This window comes from Ambystoma mexicanum, chromosome 7q (assembly GCF_040938575.1).
Source record: "Ambystoma mexicanum isolate Mex_15411 chromosome 7q, UKY_AmexF1_1, whole genome shotgun sequence".
Taxonomy (NCBI): Eukaryota; Metazoa; Chordata; class Amphibia; order Caudata; family Ambystomatidae; genus Ambystoma; species Ambystoma mexicanum.
The window spans coordinates 1,061,052,555-1,061,074,541 of NC_090941.1; the positions used below are offsets into that span (position 1 = coordinate 1,061,052,555).

Sequence of the window (21,987 nt, forward strand, 5' to 3'; positions counted from 1 at the left end):
TCTTTCATCACTTAGCAAGCCACGCCCACCTGGTGCCTTCCTGCTTGCTGCTCTGTTTCCATACTTAAGGAGCCCTCCAGCTTCTTTTCCTTTGCAGATGGGGAGGAGGTGCAAGTGGATCTAGGTCACCTGGCCTAAGCCCCGCCCACCTGGTGCCTTCCTGCCTGCCGCTCTTTTTCACCACTTAGCAAGCCCCGCCCACCTGGTGCCTTCCTGCTTGCCACTCTGTTTCCCTACTTAAGGAGCCCTCCAGCTTCTTTTCCTTTGCAGATGGGGAGCAGGTGCAAGTGGATCTAGGTCACCTGGCCTACACCCCGCCCACCTGGTGCCTTCCTGCCTGCCGCTCTTTTTCACCACTTAGCAAGCCCCGCCCAACTGGCGCCTTCCTGCTTGCCGCTCTTTTTCATCACTTAGCAAGCCCCGCCCACCTGGTGCCTTCCTGCTTCCCGCTCTTTTTCATCACTTAGCAAGCCACGCCCACCTGGTGCCTTCCTGCTTGCCGCTCTGTTTCCATACTTAAGGAGCCCTCCAGCTTCTTTTCCTTTGCAGATGGGGAGCAGGTGCAAGTGGATCTAGGTCACCTGGCCTAAGCCCCGCCCACCTGGTACCTTCCTGCCTGCTGCTCTTTTTCACCACTTAGCAAGCCCCGCCCACCTGCTGCCTTCCTTCACCATCACTGTCTTGTGGCCAATGCTGGATTTGACTTTTATGGACTTCATTCATTCACGGTGCGTCACTCTTTCTCAACTCTCATGCTGGACTTCCTTTGCATCTTGTACTCATGGTGGCCCTGAATCATGCTGTTCCCATCTTCATCTTGTATCCTGACTTGCAACATTATGTGTTACTACTGACTTCTGCAATTGTATCCGTTGTTTTCTCTCCTCCTTTCCCTTCCCCCTTTTCCTATCTCCTCCCCTTACTTTCTTCTATGCCCTTACTCTATCAGAATTGTCCCTGGACCTAATATGATAGCAACCTCTTCTGTTTCCTCCATCCTCCCGTTACTGTTTTTTTCCTCCCCACCACCCCTTCAGCACTATCTGAAATGTCGTCAGGCCTAGTATGATAGTCGCTTGTTTTGTCCCTCCCCTCCCTTTCGGCACCCCTCTCCCTCACCTTTTATTTTTCTCCGGCTCTACCAGAAATGTCGTCAGGCCTAGTACGGTAGTCGCCTGTCTGTTTCCATTTCCTTCCCACTCTCCCCCTCCCTTCCTTATCTATGTCTTAGCTCTTGCACTATCTGAAATGTCGTCAGGCCGAGTACGATAGTTAATTTCACATCCTTACTGTTCATGTCCTGTAAGAATGTGGTTGTATTTTCCCTTGTTCCCTCCCTTGCCTTGAAGCGCTTTGAAACACATTGTGTATAGGCGCTATATAAATAAACGATCATATCAGGGTCAACTTAAGTCCTACGATTACCTATGTCTCTGTCTGGGGCAAGCCAAACTGTCTTTGTTGTCTGGGTATAACTTCACCCCGCCCCACATTTTTTACAGAAATGCTGCTATTCCCCCTCCACTTCTGAGCTACCACCATGAATAGCGGCTGTAATTCTTTACATAAGATAAATGTCCTTCGCTGTATCCGACCATACCTTTAGGCTGGGGAGTTCCCCTCTCTTCCAATGTCTGGCACGTCATGCCCTGGCCGCCAATAGGAGAAAGCGAACATGGAGGGGGGGTGCCATTGCTCCTCTGGCTTATCCAGAACAAACAACACAAGCATAAGGTCCAACATCAATCCCCCCCCACATACTTGATCCACCCCAGAACCTCTGCCCAGTACATCTGGATCTTTGGACAGCCCCAACACATGTGCCAGTAGTCAGCTCTGTCTCTGCAACCATGCCAGCATATGGGATTCACAGTAGGAAACATTTCAGATAACCGCACCGGGTCCTATTGCCATCAGTGTAGTGGCTTCAGGCCATGGAGTTTGTATTGACAGGATATAGACGTTTTATAAGCCCTCCTACACTTGAGTTTCCATTGGTGTCTATCCACTTCCCGGCCCATATCCCGCTCCCACATCTGTTGGAGTCCCTCCACTGGATTCCCTGTGGTTTCCAGCAGGGCACTATACAGCAGTGAGATGAGGCCCTTCATCTCTGTGTGTCCATCTAGAACCTTTTCAATTGGGGCGAGATCTCTTTGTATCTTTGCCTTCCATTTCTCTGAAGTGAACTCCTTTCAATCGGAGGTATGGAAGTACAGAAAGCCTTCCTATCCCTAAAATGGTTTCCAGCTCCTGTAGGCCTATAAATGTACCCCACTCCCACAGTTGGCCGAATCTGGAGAGTCCTGCCTCAAACCATTTTTGGTAATTATCCAGCTCGGGTATGTCGTTTCGTACCGGGGGCCCAGCTATGACTCATGGGCGAGGGCCATGAGGTAATTCTGTGACCCAGCTCTTCTGCTTAACTCCTCCCAATAATCCCTCAGAAACGGGTGTTCCATAATTCTCCTTCGGAGCTGTCCTCTGTGGACCCAGGGCCATTCCCCTACCGTCGCGGGGTCAGGGGTTTGTTCTCCAGGAAAACCCATTGTTTTTCGCGGTCCTCCCTCATGTGTGGGACTGCTGCTCTGAGCTGAGCCGCCATATAATATAATGTCAGGTCTGGGAGCCCCACTCCCCCCTGGTCTTTCGGATGTATCAATGTGTTATAACCCACTCTTGGTTTCTGGTTCTGCCACAAGAACCACATCATTCAGGCTTCAGAAGTGTCTCCGGGGGCCTAACAGGCAACATTTGGAACATGTACAGAACCCTTGGCAGCAAATTCATTTTTAGGGCATTGAGCCTCCCCATCCATGAGATCTGTCCCTTGGCCCATCCCGCCATTTCATTCAACAGGGTGTCAAATAGATGGGGGTTCTTGGCTGCACCCAGGTCTTCACCTGGCCTAACTATGGTAACTCCCAGATATCGTATGCTTTACCTCTGGATTTCTAACCCCAAGAACCGAAGTGCTTCAACATCTCTTTGGTCGTCCCCTGCAAAGGGAAACACGACTGATTTGTCCTTTTTCACCTTAAAGCCTGAGTAATGTCCATATTCTTCAATTACCGCCAGGGCAGCCGGGGTTGAGCTCAGGGGGTTCACCAAATGCAATAGGACATCATCCGCATATAACCCCACCTTGAATTCCCTGTCACCAATCTTTATCGCTTCCACTTGTCGGGCCCTTCTAAGCCGTTCTGCCAGAAGCTCCATCGTAAGTGCCAACAGAAGTGGGGAGAGAGGGCAGCCCTGCCTCCTGCCCCTCATCAGGTTGATAGGCCTCGATAGTCTCACGTTAACCGTCACACGAGTCACCGGGGAATCGTACAATGCCCGTATCCCCTTGAGGAAGCGGTCCCCAACCCATACTACCCATAAAGGAAGACCCAGTCCACTCAGTCGAAGGCTTTCTCAGCATCCAAGGAGATCAACACTGGGTTGCCCTCTTTTTTCACTGCAGCCTCCATCAGATATAATGTTGTATGCATTGTTTTGGCCTCCTGTCGTCCCTGAATAAAACCCACCTAGTCAGAGTGGACCAGTCTCAGGATGAGCCCCTCCATTCTCATAGCCAGAATCCTGGTAAATATCTTAGCATCGACACTTAAGAGGGATATCGGACAGTATGATTTACAGTTCTTTGGATTCCTTCCAGCCTTAGGTATAACAGTTATAAATATTCTTCCAAACGAGCGGGCGTATTCTCCAGGGTCAGGATGCTGTTGAACAATTTGGCCATGTATTGGTCTAAGCTTCCCGCAAATGTATTATAGAATCCTGCTGTGTAAACATCATCGCCAGGGGCCTTCCCAACCTTAAGACCGCTGAGGGCTCTCAACACCTCCTCCTGTGTGATCGGTTTCACCAGGTCTGCAATCTAACTTTCCTGGAGAGTAGGGAGAGAGAAACCGCCCCCAAATATCTGTCCAATTCCCCATCTTCCAAATCCCTCTCTTTTCTGTACAATTGCTCATAGAATGTGTCAAATTCCTGGGTAACTGCGCCTGTCATTCAGTGTGAATGTCCCTCCGAGTCCACAACCTCAGAGACGCACCTGTCAGCTCTCAGACCCTTGAGCCTTGATGCCAACAGGGCATCAACCTTGTCCCCCTTCTCGTAATATCTTTGTTTAAGGAACTGTAGGCCCGAGGCAACTTCAAGTTCCCGTAAATCACTTTGCTATCATCCTTCTTTCCTCCCTCGGGTACCTCCGCTTCCAACCTACGGATCTCCCCCCTCACCTTCTCCGTTCGATGGGTCCTAACCCTCTTCTTTGAGGCGCCCTTCCTTATCAAATGGCCTCTCCAAGTGGCTGTAGCTGCCTCCCAAACTGTGCATTGGTCTACCTCTCCAGTGTCATTTAGTCTAAAGTACTCCACTATGGCTTCTCCCATTTCCTTGGCGAAGGCCAGGTCCTTTAATAGCATATCATTACATCACCATATTGATTCTCTAGGTCTGAAGCCCGAAAACACTACCCCCATGTTTACAATGTCGTAGCCAGACCAGCTATTGGGACTGATTTCACTGGACGTTACTCTCTGGGCAAGGTGATGACGCACAAAGCAGTAGTCTGTCCTCGTTCGGGACCCATGGGGCGGTAAAAGAAAGTAAAGCCTCTTGTAGCCGGGTAGCATTCCCTCCAAACATCCGTTAAACCTTGGTCTGTTATGTATCTGATGAGGCCCCCCCTCCCATTTTGCGCCCCACCTCTGGGTGTGTCAAGACCCCCACTGTGATCCATGAGCCGATCTGCCCACATGTTAAAGTCTCCTGCCTGCCTCCTGGCATCCTTCTCTTTACACTGTAAATACCTTCCTGGGTTTGCTCCATTGGCGTGCCACTCCTGTCCTCCTCTGGATCTGCGATTGAAGCCTCCTCCTTTAGGACATGTAGCACCTGTTGCGCCTCCTAGCCGCTCGTTATACGTTAGTCCACTTCTCCTCTTTCAAATGTCATTGCGAAGGGGAAGAACCAGCAATATCTGATGCACTTCTCCGTCAGCCATTGGGTTAGAGGGCGGTAGTCTCTACATCGGGATAGGGTAAGACTCAGGAGATCCTGAAACACTTTAACCGTGTCCCCCTTGAATTGAATGCCGCCCAGGCGCTTAGCTTTCTCGAGCACTTCCATTGTTTCCCTGTACCTCAGGAAGCGGACAACTATGGACCTCGGGCCCCTACCTCCTCCACCGCCGCCTCTGTGGGCTCTTTCTAATTAGACCTCATTTCCCCCGTCCACCATGAAAATAGAGTTGATCAATCCTTCAACTTTTCATCCTACATCTGCGGCCGTTTCTCCCTTTTGTTCTCTTATCCCGAGGATGCGTATGCTGTTGGGACGCTCCCTGTTCTCGAGGTCGTCCAGTTTAAGCAAGGTTTCTTCCTCCCTAGACGCAAGGTCTGTCAATCGTGCCTCATACTTCATGTTTAGAAGGTCAACCTTCAGTTGGTTGTTTTCCATTCCCTCCATTTTATCTTCCAGCTTATCAACCTTACCCCTGAGGTCGCATATCAAGGCTTGGATGTCAGTCCAGATTGCCTTGATTTCCTGAAAGATATCTTTCAAATCGTCCCTGGTTAGAGCCGTCGCGCTTCCGCCCTAAGACATGGTGTCCTTTTTCATTGAGGTGCCACCCGGGTCACCCCCCAATTGCCTCCTGAACTGTTGTAGGTTCGCTATCCCCGACTCTGTGCCCTTCTGCAGTGTGGTCCTGCCTTGCGGTCTCTCCAGTGTAGCTGGATTTGTTGGAGCTGCCTTGGGGAGGGTTCTAAGCTGGGTCCTGCTCTGTCCCCCCATACCAGAACCTGTGTTTGTTGTATGCTCTGGCGTGGAGTTTATTTGTTGCCTGCATGGGCCTCTTCCTCTACCCCTACTGTGCTTATTGCGGGGTACCCCCTTGTCCCCCTGCATCTGCGTTCTTGGGGGGGGGGGCACAGGTCACCTGGAGTAGGTTCAATAGGGGAGTCTTCCGTGCTGCGGGGCCTGGCCCACAGTCCAGCCGTTCCCAGAATATGTGCCCCCAGTGCTGGCTGATTTCAGTGATGTGGATCCGTTGGGCGTGAGGGGAAGGAGTCCGTTTATGGCTGGTTAATTGCCCGTTACCCTCCACAGGCCACTCCCAGTCCCTGAGGCAAACTGTGCCTGGTCCTCACTCATGGGTGGCACGGGGTCTGCCTCAGCTCCTCTATTCACTGCCAGGTGGGGCCAGTCCCCCGCCCCTTTCACGTCCTTGACCCGGGAGTGCTCCTCACCTCATACGCATTCCGATCCAGGGCTTCTGGTTGGCTCCATGGTCCGGATGTGTGAAATCCCAGTTTGCTGCTGGGCATCCTCGGCTCGCCAGAGGCTCCTGCCTCAGTGTTGCTTAGTCACGTCCCTGCCTGCTTGTCATCACTGCGAGTGGGGGGGTGCAATCCAACCCACCCTGCACTGAATTTGATCCGTTGGCTCGCGCTGCTCCTGTTTCTTGGGGGCTCGGGTCTCCTCAAGGTCTGCTGCAACTGGGCAGCGTCGGCCCTTCACCTGGTCCTGGGCGGGATTCTGTAGCATTTTTTAATGTTTTCTCCCCATCCCATTTGGTCAGGCAAGCGTTTGAAATTCAAAAAGAAATTCCCTAAGTCTTCTCCTTCCCGGTAGGGTTGTTATATCCCTTGAGGTAATAGGGGTCTTGCTTGTAATTCGACTAACCTCGTTACATTTTCTTGTAGGCGAGCCTCAGCCTGAATCTGATGGGCAGCCAGTTGAGCTACGACTGCTTCAATATAGGTAATATTTTCAGAAAGGGTTAGGGTTCCCTCGGTCGGGCTTTCAGACTTAGAGAAGAAAGGGTTCTCAACATCTTCGGAAAAGGTTTCGAAGTCGTCTGGCCCTTCCGAGCTTGACTTCGATGAAAGCGGTTTGATACCAAAAACAAAAGTTTCTGGTAAAGGTTGGTTTAAGGCGCTAGGTCTATTAAATATATGGGAGGGTCTTATTTTTAAGACTATTCAGTTCCACTGTTGTATTTGATAATGGGCTATCGGTCTGGTGTCTAATAGTACCTGGGTTTTGAAAAACAAATACTGTTGGCTAACTGGGATTTCAAGTTTGGAAAATGAGGTCTCCTTAATCGTGGATATTCGATCAGGATCAAGGACTTCAATAACCCTATTCTCCCTATCTGGTGGGATGGCAATTACCAGCAAGGATTCTCTATTTGCATCAATTGAGTCAGATCCCACTCTTGACACCATATGTAAAGGCGGCATGCTATCAGTATGACAATGACACAATGGGTACAATTTGAAAAACCTTTATTGAAATTGTTGGAGTTGGAGAAACTCCTATTCTGCCCTATAAGTAAGATGGGAGTAGTCTCGACCATCAAATAATACATAACACAGTCCTACTGGAGTCTGTCAAATCAAAATGGCCTATGCTAACAAAACCTAATGCCTGCCCTATCTCTTGGACATAAAAGTGTAAAAAGGGGAAATGTTTGCAAAAAGGAAAAGTCAGTATTCAAATTAATAAAGGTGATTGAACCAGCTCTCCTCCCCACGTTAGACCTCACAGAGTAAGGCTGTCCCTGCAGGCAGGATGACACACTCTGGCTCTGCTTCCAATACAACAAACAGTTCCAGAACGTGGATCGAGGCCCGTGTGGCCTTCCACGTTTACATTTCTTTTCTCAACTTCAAAACAATGTTCCAACCAAAAAGTTTACAAAGGTCCCCCTCTGTCGGGCTCAAACCTTTCACTACACAGTTCTCTTAGGTCCCACTTAGCCTGGTTCAGACCTCTCTCACGATTAAGTTAAACACAAACTTGCCAGGGGGGCTCCCTTCCCCAAGCTTATTTCACTTTGGGTCTCTCTCCATCAGGCTGGGACCACTTTCGATGTCGAAGACTTTCAAATGCGTGTGGTTTACCTTTCAGACCACTGAAGGACCACTTTGACACTACATGTACAGTTCAGCTTTCACTCTTCCCTTTTCTACGGGTTAAATCTTGTTATTTCACTTATGCCTTGCTTTCGTTTTCTGTCACTTCGAACAATTTACTTTTCATTGAGACTTTCGAGTGGGCTACTTCCCTTCGCCTGACCACTCTGTTACTTACTATTGCTGATTTTGCAGCTATCTTTTACTTCAAAGTTCATTCACAGGTCTGCCTTTCGTCGTGTCTCACCCACATGCGTGCAGCCATCACCTGTGATAAAATTGTGCTATTTCAAACTTCAACACACAAACCGGTCTTTCGGTCGCTTGCCAACTCACCGGCTGTGTGCGTCTTTTTCTTGGTTTTGCGATTCACGAGTCAAGGTTAGTACCACAGACTTAGCCTCGTCTCCCCAATTCTGCCCTTCACCTGGGAGGGTCGCTGACGTCCTTGAAACACAATGCAGTCTTCACTTGCAGGATTTGGCCTTCTTCACATGTTTTCCGCGGCCTGTCGGAGGCAACGACCTCCGGTAGGGAACTCTTGGGGTTTTCGACCTGCTGCTCTGGCCCCTTTGTCAGTCGCTCTGCTCCAGTAGGTTTGCCTTCATCTGGGAAGTTCGACTCGTACTCGTGTTCTGCCTTGCTCAGAGTGTGTCTTTGGGTTCTGCCATTTATTCTTGTGAGGAGAGCTAACTGGTATCAGGTGTATGCACTTAGTGTAAAATGCCTGACTTTGCCTGACCCGATTAACGGGACATGTCCAGTACGATGTGAGAGAGTTAGTCTGGTTACTCTCAGTCACCCTCTTCCTCGGCCCAGTGTTTGTTGCAAAAGGGGGTGAGGTTGGGACCTCGGAGCATCCCAAAACATAGGATGGGTTGGTTAAACAAAATAAGGGGAAATACCACGTCTCATCATCGGCAATCTCACCCCCATCCCCCAAAGACCCCTCAAACAGGTGATCCTCCCACACTGATCCACCCCCAGGAACTGGATCCAAAAGCAATGGTCATGTCTTGGCCACCTGATTGACAAGTCCCTGAGGACTGGCGGTTTGACACCCTTTGGTTTCTCAGTTATTACCACCACAACCACAACTATCAAGGCGGCAGAGGCAATGGCCATACTAGCACGCTATTATCGTGAGCTGTGGTATAAGAATTTGTTCCAGATGACAATAAATAAGAGGCCATGGACATCTTCCATGAGGGTGAATTGGTGTCAGACCATGCTATCACAGTCTCAGTGGACATCGCTGATGCTAGGTTTTTCTAGCTTGCAAATGTAGCGGTTCTATGTAGGCAGGTTTGGCACAAGGCCACAGACTTTCGACTCAGTGTCCAGTCCAGGGTCGTTGATATGCCCTTTGACGGATCTGCCCTTTTTGGGAAGAAGGTTGATGATGCCTTACAGTCCAAACGGGCACGGAAAACCTCTCTCTCCATTGGCACGCTGGAACAAATCCGCCAGTCCTTTTGTTAAGGGAAAAGGGCGTTATGGCAAGACTTTGCAGAATAACTGCTCCACAGACCAGTCTTCCTCCTCTTACAAGACCCTGTACTCATCAGGGGACCAGTACAGAAAGAAGTCCCAGTCCTGCAGGGGTTCGCAGCAGCGCTTTGGCTCCTCCCAATCTAGGGGCCAGTCAGGCAAACAGATATGAACAGCCCAGGGCCAGGTCCTCCTGCTTCAGCACCCCGGTAGGGAGGACGACTGTCAAGGTTCGTCGAACAAATGGGCAGACATCACAACCGACAAATGGGTGCTATCCCTCCTCCAGCAGGGAAACTCGCTGGAGTTCATGGACTATCCACCAGACATTCCTCCCGCACACAAACCAGAAAAGTTGTGACACCTCTTGCTACTGTTAGTGCAGCTCTGCAATTAAAGGGCGCAGGGGAGAAGGTTCTGAAGGACAAAGTGTGCACATGAGTCTACTCCCGCTACTTCCTTGTAAGGAAAAAGTCACTGCACAGCAAGTCAGGGGGTTGGAGGCCCATATTAGATCTAAGGGTACTCAACAAGTTCCTAAAGCACCAAACGTTCTGCACGGTCACACTGCAGCAAGTTTTGTCCCAGCTGCAACAATGAGATTTCTTGGCGTCCCTCGACCTCACGGACGCCTGTTTTCACATCCCTATTCGCTGCTCACACCGGGGATACCTATGCTTCGTGGTGGCAGGAGTGCATTATCAATTCAAGGCCCTTCCATTCGGCCTGCGTTGGGCTCCACATGTGTTTACCAAATGGCTTGCGCCAATGGTGGCACATCTGCGGTGGAGGGGCATTCACGTCTACCCGTATCTAGATGACTGGTTGGTGAGAGACCCCTCATATCCGCTGGCAGAAGCCAACACCGCAACCACCATCCAGAGCCTACAGCAACTGGGTTTCTCAATCAACTTCCCAAAGTCAGGCTGGGTTCCATTGCAACAGGCACTCTATCTCAGAGCAAGACTCGCCACCCAAACCTGAAACGCCAGGCCCTCGGACGAAAGCGTGGTGGCTCTTGTGGAAAAAGTGCGCTGTCTCAACGGCACCCAGGTAACACCAGTCCGCAACTACAAATCTCTGCTGGGGATGTTGTCATAATGCATCCCGTTGATCACCAACTGCCGGCAACACATGAGACCGGTGCAGGAATTCCTGGATGCCTGCTGGAACGACCGCATTGCTCTGACACCGTTTTTCAGGCAGAGCCTTCACTGGTGGTCAGTAAGGGAACATCTGGTGCAAGACACCCCCTTCAGGTTGCCGGACAATCAGGCCACCGTCATGACGCATGCTTCACTAGAGGGCTGGGGCACCCAATGTCAGGACCAACACACCACAGGAGGCCTTTAGTTGGAAAAGAAAAGTGCCAGCACATCAACCTGTTGGAGCTCCGGTCGATTATTCCTGACGGGAAAGGTGGTTTGGATTCACACCGACAACATGACATCGATGTTTGATGTCCGCAAGCAAGGAGGAATGAGGTCTCCCAGCTTTCCAGGGAGGCCCAAGCCCTGTGGCATTGAGCTCTACAGCATACTCTGGGGTACTTCCTCAGCAGGGAGTTGTGCATTTGTCACAAGTGTGAGCTGCATGCCGATCAGCTTCACCTGTTGTTTCAGACGTGGGGCACTCCGGAGATCGACTTTTTTGCCACCTATGACAGCAGTCGCTGCAAGACCTCTACCAGCCGCTTCCCCCCATCCAGAGAGCTTGGGGGACGCCTATGCGTTTCTATGAGAAGGGAAGTTTCTGTATGCATTCCCCCCAATTCCTCTGGTGCCTCGAGTCATACACACTTTCAGACTGTATCAGTGCAAACTGATATTAGTGGCCCCTGCGTGGCCGAGACATTTTTGCTACTCCGACCTCCTTGCCCATTCATCAGTGACGCCAGTCAAGCTGTGCCCGCCCCAATCGCTCCAGGGGGCAGTTTGCACCACGACGCAGACTCTCTCAATCTGACAGCCTGGCTCCTGCGTTCTTAGAATTCGGGGCTCTGTCCCTTCCACAAGAGGTCCTGGCCCGGGTTAGAGCTCCATCCACCTTGAAGGGCTACTAGAGCAAGTGGAAGCATTTTCAAGTATGGTGGAGGAACCATTGACTGCGACCTCAGACCATCCGGCTGGAAGATCTGTTACCTGCTGTCAATGGCTCAGTCTGGCGTGATTGACGCATTCCTCCAGTAAGGTGCACATCGCAGCAATCTCCAGGTACAGCCGCTCTGAAGGGGTGCCATCCCTGTGGTTCCACCGGCTGGTGAAGGAGTTCTTGCGTGGGCTATTCCGGTCTTTTCCACCTGTCCATCGCCCAGCACCAGAGCTGGAGCTAAATGTGTTATACGCAAGGCTCATGAGGCTGCCTTTCGAGTCTATGCACCAAGCAGCCATTAAACATCTTTCCTGGATAACAGTGTTTTTGATGGCCATAACATCAACCAGACGAGCAAGTGAAATCCAGCCGTTTTCCTCAAAGCCGCCCTATTTGACGTATCACAAGGTCAAGGCTATTCTACGTACTAAACCGACCTTTATGCCAGAGGTGCCATCTTCTTTCCATCTCAATTAGCAGGTGGTTTTGCCTGTATTCTTTGGCACGCCGATGTCTCCAGGGGAGCGAACCCTGCACACGCTGGATGTAGTACGTGCCCTCAAGAACTATGTGGCATGTACTAACTCCTTCCGTACAACAGATCAACTGTTTGTTTCATTTGGACCTTCTGGGACCGGGAAGGCTCGCTCAAGGTCCTCCATTTCAAGATGGATTGCAGCCTGGATCTAATTCTGCCATCAACATGCAGGCAGGCAGCTTCCCGACAGGCCCCAAGCGCTCTCCACCAGGCAGTAGCTGCAACTACTGCTTTCCTCTCCGGAATCCCACTGCCTGACATCTGCTGTGCAGCCAACTGGAGATGGTACATACATTCACCAAGTTACACTGTGTTGACAGAGATTCTGCAGAAGAGTCTAGAGTCAGCCAGTCGGTTCTGCAGAACCTTTTTTCGTGAGGCTAATACGTTTCCAGTGTTAAGTTTTGTTGGGGGCTTGCCTCCGCCCATATGTATTGTTGTAATACTGCTTTGTGTTCTATTCACAGCATGTGAATATATGAAAGATCCAATGCTGGAGAAGGAATAAGTTACTTACCTGTAACTCAAGTTCTCCAGCATTGGATTCTTTCATAGATTCACATGTGACCCTCCTACCTACCCCGCATGGGTCGTCATTTGGCTCTTACTGCCACTCACGTGCGCTTGCCAAATATGAAATTGGCTGACAGGTGAGGAGTTAAGGTAGGTGTTCCTATTGGCTGTGGGCAGTATGACCCAAAATGACTGTAACAGAGCACAAAAGTGACTGAAAGTTTTTCATGTTTAGTTTAAACTGCTCTGTTACAAAGGATTCCCAGCCTAACGACAGGGAATTTCCACATCATGTGTATCTCTGAAAGATACCAATGCTGGAAAAAACAGAGTTACAGGTAAGCAACTTATTCCTTATCCCCACTCTGGTACTCAGTCATCTTTACCACAGCTTCTCCGTCTTTGACCCAGGCTCCTAAATTCTCAACTTTGCCAGCCACATTCTGTATAATCTCCACCGGTCCTCATTCCACCTCTCCCATCAACTCCATGCTTGATGGCATTCTATGCACAGCCGGTACCTTTACGATTCCTGATACTGGTCTTTAAATCTATTCATAGGCTAGCTTGACTTGTTCAATAACGTACCACTCTCCTTCACGCACCCTTCATTCCAGGATCCTCCTCAATTGTTCTATCCCATGCTCACCTTGCGCATTATATAATTTTCACTCATAGTCAGTCTTCACACGCCATTACTGGAACTCCCTACCCCAATGTCAAAAACCCCTGTCTATTGCCTGTCATGTCATAATCATATTGCCGGATGGGAATGAGCAGGCATACAAAAGTGCTCATGAAATGCGCTGCATGTATACAAATATGAAATAAGGATGTTAGAAACAGAGGTGATACACAAACATGCAGTGTGGCAAAGGAAGGCTGCACATAACTGCTGACAGCCCATCACTCTTCCATGAGAAAGGAGCATGGTGGCAATTGTGTGGTGGGGGGTGGGGCCACAGTGCTGCAGAGACTGCTACGGGGGTGTCAGCACTTAAATGTAAACTGGGGCAGCAACCAAGAGAGGAGGAGAGGCAGAGGGGGAGGAGGGCATGAGTTTATGGATTGAATTGCAGAGGAATAAGGGGAACATTATGGGGCATTTTGGAGGAAACCTGTTTTAAAGAAATATGCAACATGAGGGGATGCAGCATTAACGAAAAGGCCCTGTTAGGGAGAATTTTCATTTTAGTGTTCAATTCCTCCCACCTTAGAGACCCCCAGCTCTTTTGCTGAACTTTGGGACTTTGTACTTTAATTCTGTGTTTTCTGTGTTTCTTTTGGTTTTTGAGTCTGACAAACTTCATAGGCATCCTCTTTTTACATTGTGACACACAGCACCTTCAGTGCAGTGGCACAGGGAAGTCCTTAATATTTCCCATAGGTTTAAATACCTTCTCTTGGATGAACTACTGTTTCCAAGAGCAGTAAAGTGAAATTCACTGTACTTTCCTTTTGTAACTTTGTAGACCCAGCACACACTATCTTCCCTAGAGTGCTGGAGGGATTACTTAGTATCCCCGTTGTCTAATTTCTCATGTAACATTTTTATGTTACCCTTTCTACTATTAATGGCTGGTGGCAGTGGTTTACCTTTTCCTACCATTGTGGGTTTTTACCGCGGGCCTCATTCGCAGCTGGCCCTGGTCTTCTTTTTTTGCCATTTCTTGTGTGAAAGGTCCTTCTTGAGATTTACTCTGCGCACCAAACCAGGTTTGGTTCCTTATTTTGTTTTGTCTTTGGCAGGGTTCACTGCTGAAGCCCGCTGGCTCCAGCGTGTCTGGCAGGGCAGGAAGCGAGGGAGGTGCCCAAAACTCACTGTGCTTGGTCTCCTTGGTTACAGGAATGCACCCAAAGGTGATTGGCCGGCTGGCTGTCCTTGGAGTACACCGACCCTGCTGTGTGCGTGACAGCTAGGCTACGAAGGAATGGGAGAGACTTGCATAAAAGTCGAGGTCTTTTGCAAGGAAGGCAGAGCCAACCACGGACGAAGGAATCCAAAGAAGAACTTGGAAGAGAAGCTTGCTGCAACTCCTGGGCCGTTGGTTTGCCCAGTGAAGCCCTGCTGCAGTGCCGAAGCTCCGAATTCGCTTTCACTAGATAAGCCCTGCAAAGGACAACTTCTCCCTTGGGTTGGTGGGACCAATCAACCCCAAGACGAACTCGACTGGAAACTCTCTCTCTCGTTGGCTGTAATAATAATAATAATAATTTAGCTTTTATATAGCGCTACAAGCCCTCAGGTATCTGAGCGCTGCTTATTATTACCCACGGTGTGTGGTGCTCATCTATTGACCTCGGAAGGATGAAAGGCTGAGTTTGGCCCTGCCGGGATTCGAACCTGCATCAGCAGGCTCTGCACAGATGTCAAAGTGAGCGCTCTACTCAGACCGGAGCGCTCTACTCAGACCGGCTGTACTTCCATTGCTGCTGCAGGAACCGAGTGCCAGGGGACAGGAACACCACAATCGAGTGCATCGTTTTTAAGCTGGACCCAAGCTCCAGGAAGATCCTCCGGACTCCTTCGAAGAAGGGCTGACCAAGCCTGAGCCACGTCAACTGAGATCTGGATCCCAGAAGCAAGGAAAGTCCACAAGGTGTCCAAGAACCACGGTTGTTCTATTTGTGAGAAGCTGAAACCGCGAAGTGCTGCTGATCTGAACTTTGCCCATTGCTGCCGCCACCTTCGAATCATAGTGCAGGAGCCCCGAGATGTCCTCCCTCTTGTGCCCACGGCTGAGGCCCAGGAACAACAGGATCTGCCATACTACAACAGGAACAGAAGCCAGCTGGAACCAATGTCTTCAGACCTAAGGTACTTTGAACAAAGGGTAAGCTTGTGTAGCTTGCTAGCTCTCAGTTGAGACTTGAATTTGCTGCCTTTGGCAGAGTTCCTTGCAACTTTGCCCATCACAAGCCTCCCACTGTGTGGCCCAGCAGTGATTTCTTTTTCTACAAAACTCTCTATAACATTGTGCAATACTTTTTACTTACCTACCAGAAGTGCCTCAGCTCCCCTAGACTTTGCTCAATTGACATTTGTTGTCCTGGCTCCCTGAAGACTCCCCTAACCTCTGAGATTGTGTTTTGATCTGTCCCTCCAAAATGTCATACATTCTTTACTTTTATAGTTGGGAAAAGGTAACCCTACATTGCATTGGGGGGTTCAAAAGTGTTTACCTGTTTGAGAAACTTGTTAACCATTGTTTCCTTCACTAACCTTTTCCTTTTGACACCAAACTCAGTATTGCTGTTAATGTACCAGTGATATAGCAATGTCCACAGTGTCCTAGTTATTGAAGTCACCTCAGGGTATAGGAAGTGTTGTGTGTCATCCCAAAAGGGTATCTACTGATTTAGTGAAACAGAGTGTGTATTTTGAAGTATATTTAAGTGTTACATATTTGCTCCCTTCTAAAGAAGGCTTATTCAAACTGACTGTTAAATTAATAAATATTGTTTAATCAAGAAACCTTTAGTGTAAGTGTAGTTTGGATACTTGTCACTGTGAAACTCTATGTTGCTCACCTTGACCCCTCTTGAGAAAAGCCTGGCTGCTCAGTCACTCTTCCAACTTGTGTAGTACAGACTTATACCAAAGGTTGGGTTACCTATTGCCAAGAGGACAAGGCTGGTACAGTCTCCCACAGGGTACTGCATACAATCTTGCCTTACAGACCCGTACATAGATGACGTTCCAGCATATTTTTATTCATCACTCTCCCTCCAGTAAGATTCCCAGGGTTCGAGAGGTGGCTGGCCAGATAACACAGAACAGTCAGTATCATCACATGGTTCATTGCCCAGTGCTCTCGGTAGGCAATCCCTCATTGAACGGCCCTGTCTACTGTATGTATGCCCATATGTATTTCTTTTCAAAATACCATGTTCTCAATAAAAGCAAATACTTTATGTATGAAAAGGCGGTTATCCTTAAAATTGCGGGTGATCCATCTGCAACTTCTTTCATTAGGTCATGCTTCAGCCCCTACACGGGAATGAAGAAGGATTTTGCTTAGCGCTATTCAAACCTGCTTCCCTTGGGTTGAAAAGTATGCAAGGGGGGACTTGATGCGTGGCATATCACTTGCATATCACTGACCCCACCTATATTGTACACTTTTCAATAAAAGGAAAGTTGGTGGCTGAGTTTTGTTTAGAAGAGAGGGGAATGGTGTAGTGAGCTCTAATACCAGCTTCCTGCTAGCAACATTAAGCACAACTTTCAACGCTCCAGGGAGCAATTGTTTGTGGGTGGTGAATATTTGTGTATCTCACCCGTGTGGGTTAAAGCCTTACAATGGAATATATTGTAAACATTAATTATCAAGTAAGTTCGCTTTTTTTGCTGCATTTAATTACTTTTTCCCAGTTTAAGTAGGTAGTAGAGTACGTGACTGATTATGTTTTGCCAGATTTTCAACTGTCATTGACATGTATTTTTTCACCCAATAGATGATGTGCCATTTAACAATGTGGAAGACGTGCATCTGCCGAAATGTCCTGAAAAAGCAGATCCCTCACCTGATGTGACACATATTTCTGCCTCTCTTAACAAAACCAATGAAGGCGTGGGAACCTTGGAAAGACAGGATTCTATTGACACACCTATTATGTGTGAAGGAGATTTCAGTAACCAGCCAACACTACAACAGAACATTCAGGCAGGCAAGGACTCGCCCACTGAGACATTCAATTGGGAGCATTTATCTAAGAAGCCTAAGAAGGTGCATTTACCTGAAAGCATCCATACTGGAGATGGGCCTCCTTATGTGTGCAATGGCTGTGGGAAGATCTTCCAGTGGAGGTCACACTTTATTGCACACGAGCGAATCCACACTGGAGAGAAGCCTTTTACCTGCAATGAATGTGGAAAAAGCTTCCGGTGGAGTTCGCAGTGGAACGATCACCGGAAGTCTCATACTGCTGAGAAACTATATACTTGTATGGAGTGTGGGAAAAACTATGCTCAGAGCAGCGATCTCGCCCTTCATAAGAGGAGTCACATGGCAGATCAAGTATATACATGTCATGATTGTGGGAAAAGCTTTTCTCTAATGCAGCGTCTTATGATGCACCAGCGCTGCCACATGAGGAAAAAACATTGAGCCATTTTGGCACATTGAAAACCTCAAGGATTCAAGGTCTCTTGATAGCCTATGCATTGGAAATTGGAAAACACATTTGTGTGTGTTCAAGGGTTATGGAGCTTCCAAGTACACCTAGATATGCATCATGCTACTATGGATCCATACAAGCTCAGGAAGCAAGCTGTCCATATTGCAAAATAGAAGCATCAGTCAAGTATTTGTTGGTCTTTTAAACAACACCCATCACCTTCAAGCTTAACAATGTTACTGTTATGGGTTTTCTTATGTTTCCTGCTTTCTATGGTATTGCCCTTCAGAGGCAAGACATCTTTAAAGAAATACCTGAGCATCATTATTATGATGTCCTTATATTGTGCATCATGCATCCATCTAACATTTTGACAAACTGATAATCTGTGAAGGCTGCTATGCTACCACTCTGTGATGTCACAGAGGTGCAGAAATGTGCTGTTGCTTTTCAACAGAGGCAATTACCATTCAATTCAAGGATTATACCCACAGCAGCATTATATTTTCTACCAGCAAGTATTTCTCTTACTCCCCTCTCCCCCAACCCAGCCTCTGCTACGGAAATGAGTTATCACTACAAAGCTTGTGAGAAGCGGTATTGGTATTACTTACTACATTGTACACTTCAAGAAACTTGTGGATGAGGAAAACTAATGAGACAATAGAGGGTCACCAGTGCTTAGGAAAGCTAATATCAGATAAATTAGCCGTCCTCTGATAAAGAAGAAAGGAGGAGCTCTGTGCTTTTACCCTTTCTTCATCTCTAATTGTTGTGGGATACACTACAATACATAAACTCTGCAGAATCCATGCCCATTTGTCTGCAGTGCCAGTATGATAAACAATCTTCCTCATGATAAGAAAACGACACCAGGAAGGACTTTATTTGGCACATTTATGCAGAACTTGTGATACTCAGCAACATCGCAACGATCTGTGGCTGTGTATCTATCCACTACTGCTAACAATCCCCAAGCAATGACATGTTTCACTGTTTTGCCCTTTATAGCTGATCTGTCTCATTAGTATTTGTCAATAGATGTTGACACTATTACTGTCAGAACATATTCTTCCTTTATTCTGTATGAAAAGAACCAGCCAATCAAATTAATAACGAAAGAAGACTTTAAAGGACATGATAGAGCAATACTCCTCGTAAGTCTTATCAAGAATTCAGAGTACATTGATGCAAAGTTTTGTTGTGGCCTCAACAAATGGGAAGCAAGTGTGTGAGAAATAAACAGTCTCCAGCAGAGCCCAAGATGTGCAACAAAAGAGCTTGCAGCACTACAACAGGAGTAGTTATGCCAATCACACTTTGTGTAGGAAGGTTGCCATCACTATGTTGTTATGCACATTGGAGCATTCCTAGATACTGTCTACTCATAAAAATGGGTGCTGCCCATGATGTCTAGACCACAGATGGAAACAAGTACCATCCCAACTTTTCATTTTAATTCTCCCAACATTCACATGAGACCTAAAAAAAACAGAACGACAACATTTTTTATACACCGTTGCTGATGATGGCGAGGTGGGTTCTCCCACACAAGATGCCCATATGGGAGCTGTTGTGAACAGCACATATTAACAATAGTTTGTTTTATGTTGTAGTACAACGTTCAGGTGCTCAAACTATTTTTTTAATTATATGTAATATTATAAAGGTACTGCTAAACAAGTAATGACTTACGTATAACATATTTTAAATACAATATGACTTTTATTGTGTATTTATCTGTAATCTATCATAATTCATAGCTCTTGTGCAGACCTGTTTGGATTCAAGATGTTATACAGCAGGAGGAAATATTGTGCAGTTGTAACCGTTATAATTTTTGATTAGTTATAATTTTCTGGTTTGTTTACAACTTCTTCAGTATATAGTCCTATTTGGCCAGAAGTTTACAGTACAGAGTCCGTAAGAATGTAATGTGTGTCACTGTACAACACATTATTAATCTTGACAATAAGCCTAGGTTTGTTAATTGTGGTTTTACAGCATAGACGCTGTATGAAAATCTTTGGTATGATGTGCCAGAGCATTTGTAGATGTGTGTGGCCTTGATGCAAAGGCTTGAAGCTGAAAGACTTGAAGAGGCGTTCTATTGTCTTGCAATACGGTCATAACTACATGCTAGAACTCCTTGAAGCTTCCTATTTTGATTTTGTTTGGATTTCCTTGCTGAATTCTTGATCACCTAAACCTGCACCATGTTTCAATGTAGTTAGTCAGTTTAGTGAGCACAAAACTTGTAATAAAAACTGTACAATTATTGAAATGTTGTTGTTTTTATTTTTGGAGGTGTTGGCCTAAGCTAGATTGTTTCCGCTTACCCGCAGACAAGCTCCAGCAACCTGTCAAATGCTTGTTTGCAGAAACAAATGATCTTGATCATTTATTGATTGTACACTGCATACTGAAAGGCATTTTGGGCCCTAAAAGTAGGTGTTATTAATCAAACGAAAGGTGTCGGCGGTGAAGTGTTTTCTATCAAAGAAGTATTTCTTTTGAGGGAGGTAAACATTCCTCTTCTGTATCCCGGAGGCAGTACTTCACAATTGGCTGAAGGGAAGGTACCAAAGAATGTAAGAGTTTAATCAGGATTTAGCACCATGAATAGAGTATATTACTAAGTTGAAAAATAGGTTTGAAAGAAATGTTTGGATATAAAACTCTGAAATAAATGTTTGCAATATCATATTACGAAAGAGATGTTATGTTACTGGGTGTTACACTGCTCATCGCTGACATTGGTGCATGGTCTCTTGCCATCCCCAAGTTGCAGGCTACTAGCCAGGCCTAAAAGTCATTTGCCCACTGTGACAAATCGAGGGATTCAGTCACTTCTCCTCAGGAGGGAGCTTTTCGCTGTGAGGCTAGGGAGGTGAGCCCGCTACGCAACATTTCCCCCTAGCAGTGGCGGTAAGCAAGACCTCACAATGAGAGACTTCCCCTCCTGGGGACAAGGACTCCTGTTCTGATGAGGAACTCCCTTTCCATCACACTCAAACACCCTAAGGCAATATCAGTGACAGAAAACCAGAATCCTCCTCCATCTGTTATTGCAGCACCTTTACAGAAGATGAGTATCTGCCTGATACTGAGATGAGTAAAAACCTGGGAGTAAAAAGGAATACAGAATTGCCTGACACTGGGACAAAGAACCCCAAAGGAGTTATGCTGAGTATAATTCTGACACAAAGAAAGGACTGCTTCTGGAAACTAGGGAATCCCCAGAGCAGCATTATAAAAAGGAGAGGAGCCAGGGAACCAGTGTGAGAGACCTGGGAGTTTCGAACCAGCTAGATGGAAGCTGGTACGCAGGCCCGCAGCTGGAACCCAGTAGTGCCCGAGTTGCACTGTGCGAAGGGTAGACCCGACAAAGCTTGCCGCAGAACTAACAGTCCTTTGAGGGGCATTCGAGAAACAAGCACCGCATGAGGGAAGCCATGGCTGGTAAGATCCTGAGCCAAAACTTGACACTGAGAGAAAGTTCTTACCTGGTGGTGGCTGGGAAGGAAAAGGAAAGACAAGTCCTTTCCACACCGAGACCACACTGGGAGAAAGACACTGAAGCATGGCGGAGCGAGGAGACGAAACAAATGCAGCAACTATTCTGACGAACCACAGAGCAACGTCAAAGGCGAATGCCAACCCGGTGACGCAGCCCTATTAGACTACAGGTAACAGAGACCTGGGGGACAAGGCACATATAACAAGAGGCAAAATAATATCCCTCCTAATGATAATTAAGATATATGAGAACTCGAGTTAGTCTACTTGCACCAGTGAATGTAAATACATAAAGAAGAGTGAGAATCACAAGGGGACACAACCTACTTGTCCCAGTGAGTGTGAATACATTAAGATGAGGGAGAATCACAAGGGGACTCAGCCTACTCAGTCTACTGACTGTGACTACATTAAGAAGCATGGGAATCACAAAGGGACTCATCCTACTCTTCCTAGTGAATGTGAATACATTAAGAAGTGTGAGAATCAAACTGGGACTCAGCCTACTCATCCCAGTGAAAGCAAATACATTAAGAAACGTGAAAATCATTCTGGGGCTAACCCCTAATCCCTGTGAGTGTGTATTTACTAAGGAGAGTGATAATCACACAGGGAAGCCATATACTCGTCCCAGTGATTGAATAATTAATATGAAGAGTAAGAACTGTTCAGGAACTCAATCTATTCGTATTGGTGAATGGAAAGCTTATAAAAGGAGTGAAACAGGTCATTGGGTACATTACATATATCCCAGTGTGAAGACAAGGATACCACACAGGATAA

At 47.4% G+C, this 21,987-nt stretch overlaps 1 protein-coding gene across 5 annotated transcripts in view; it reads left to right on the plus strand.

Annotated features, from left to right (window-relative positions):
- LOC138528612 (uncharacterized) overlaps positions 1-19,969 on the plus strand; it is a 1,266,637-nt gene extending 1,246,668 nt beyond the window's left edge. For all 5 annotated transcript variants that reach the window (XM_069640406.1, XM_069640404.1, XM_069640408.1 and 2 more), the window contains one exon: positions 17,023-19,969. In XM_069640406.1, coding sequence (XP_069496507.1) covers positions 17,023-17,675 — 653 coding nt within the window. In that variant the 3' untranslated portion in view covers positions 17,676-19,969. The remainder of the gene's footprint in view (positions 1-17,022) is intronic.
- Positions 19,970-21,987: the final 2,018 nt, after the last annotated feature.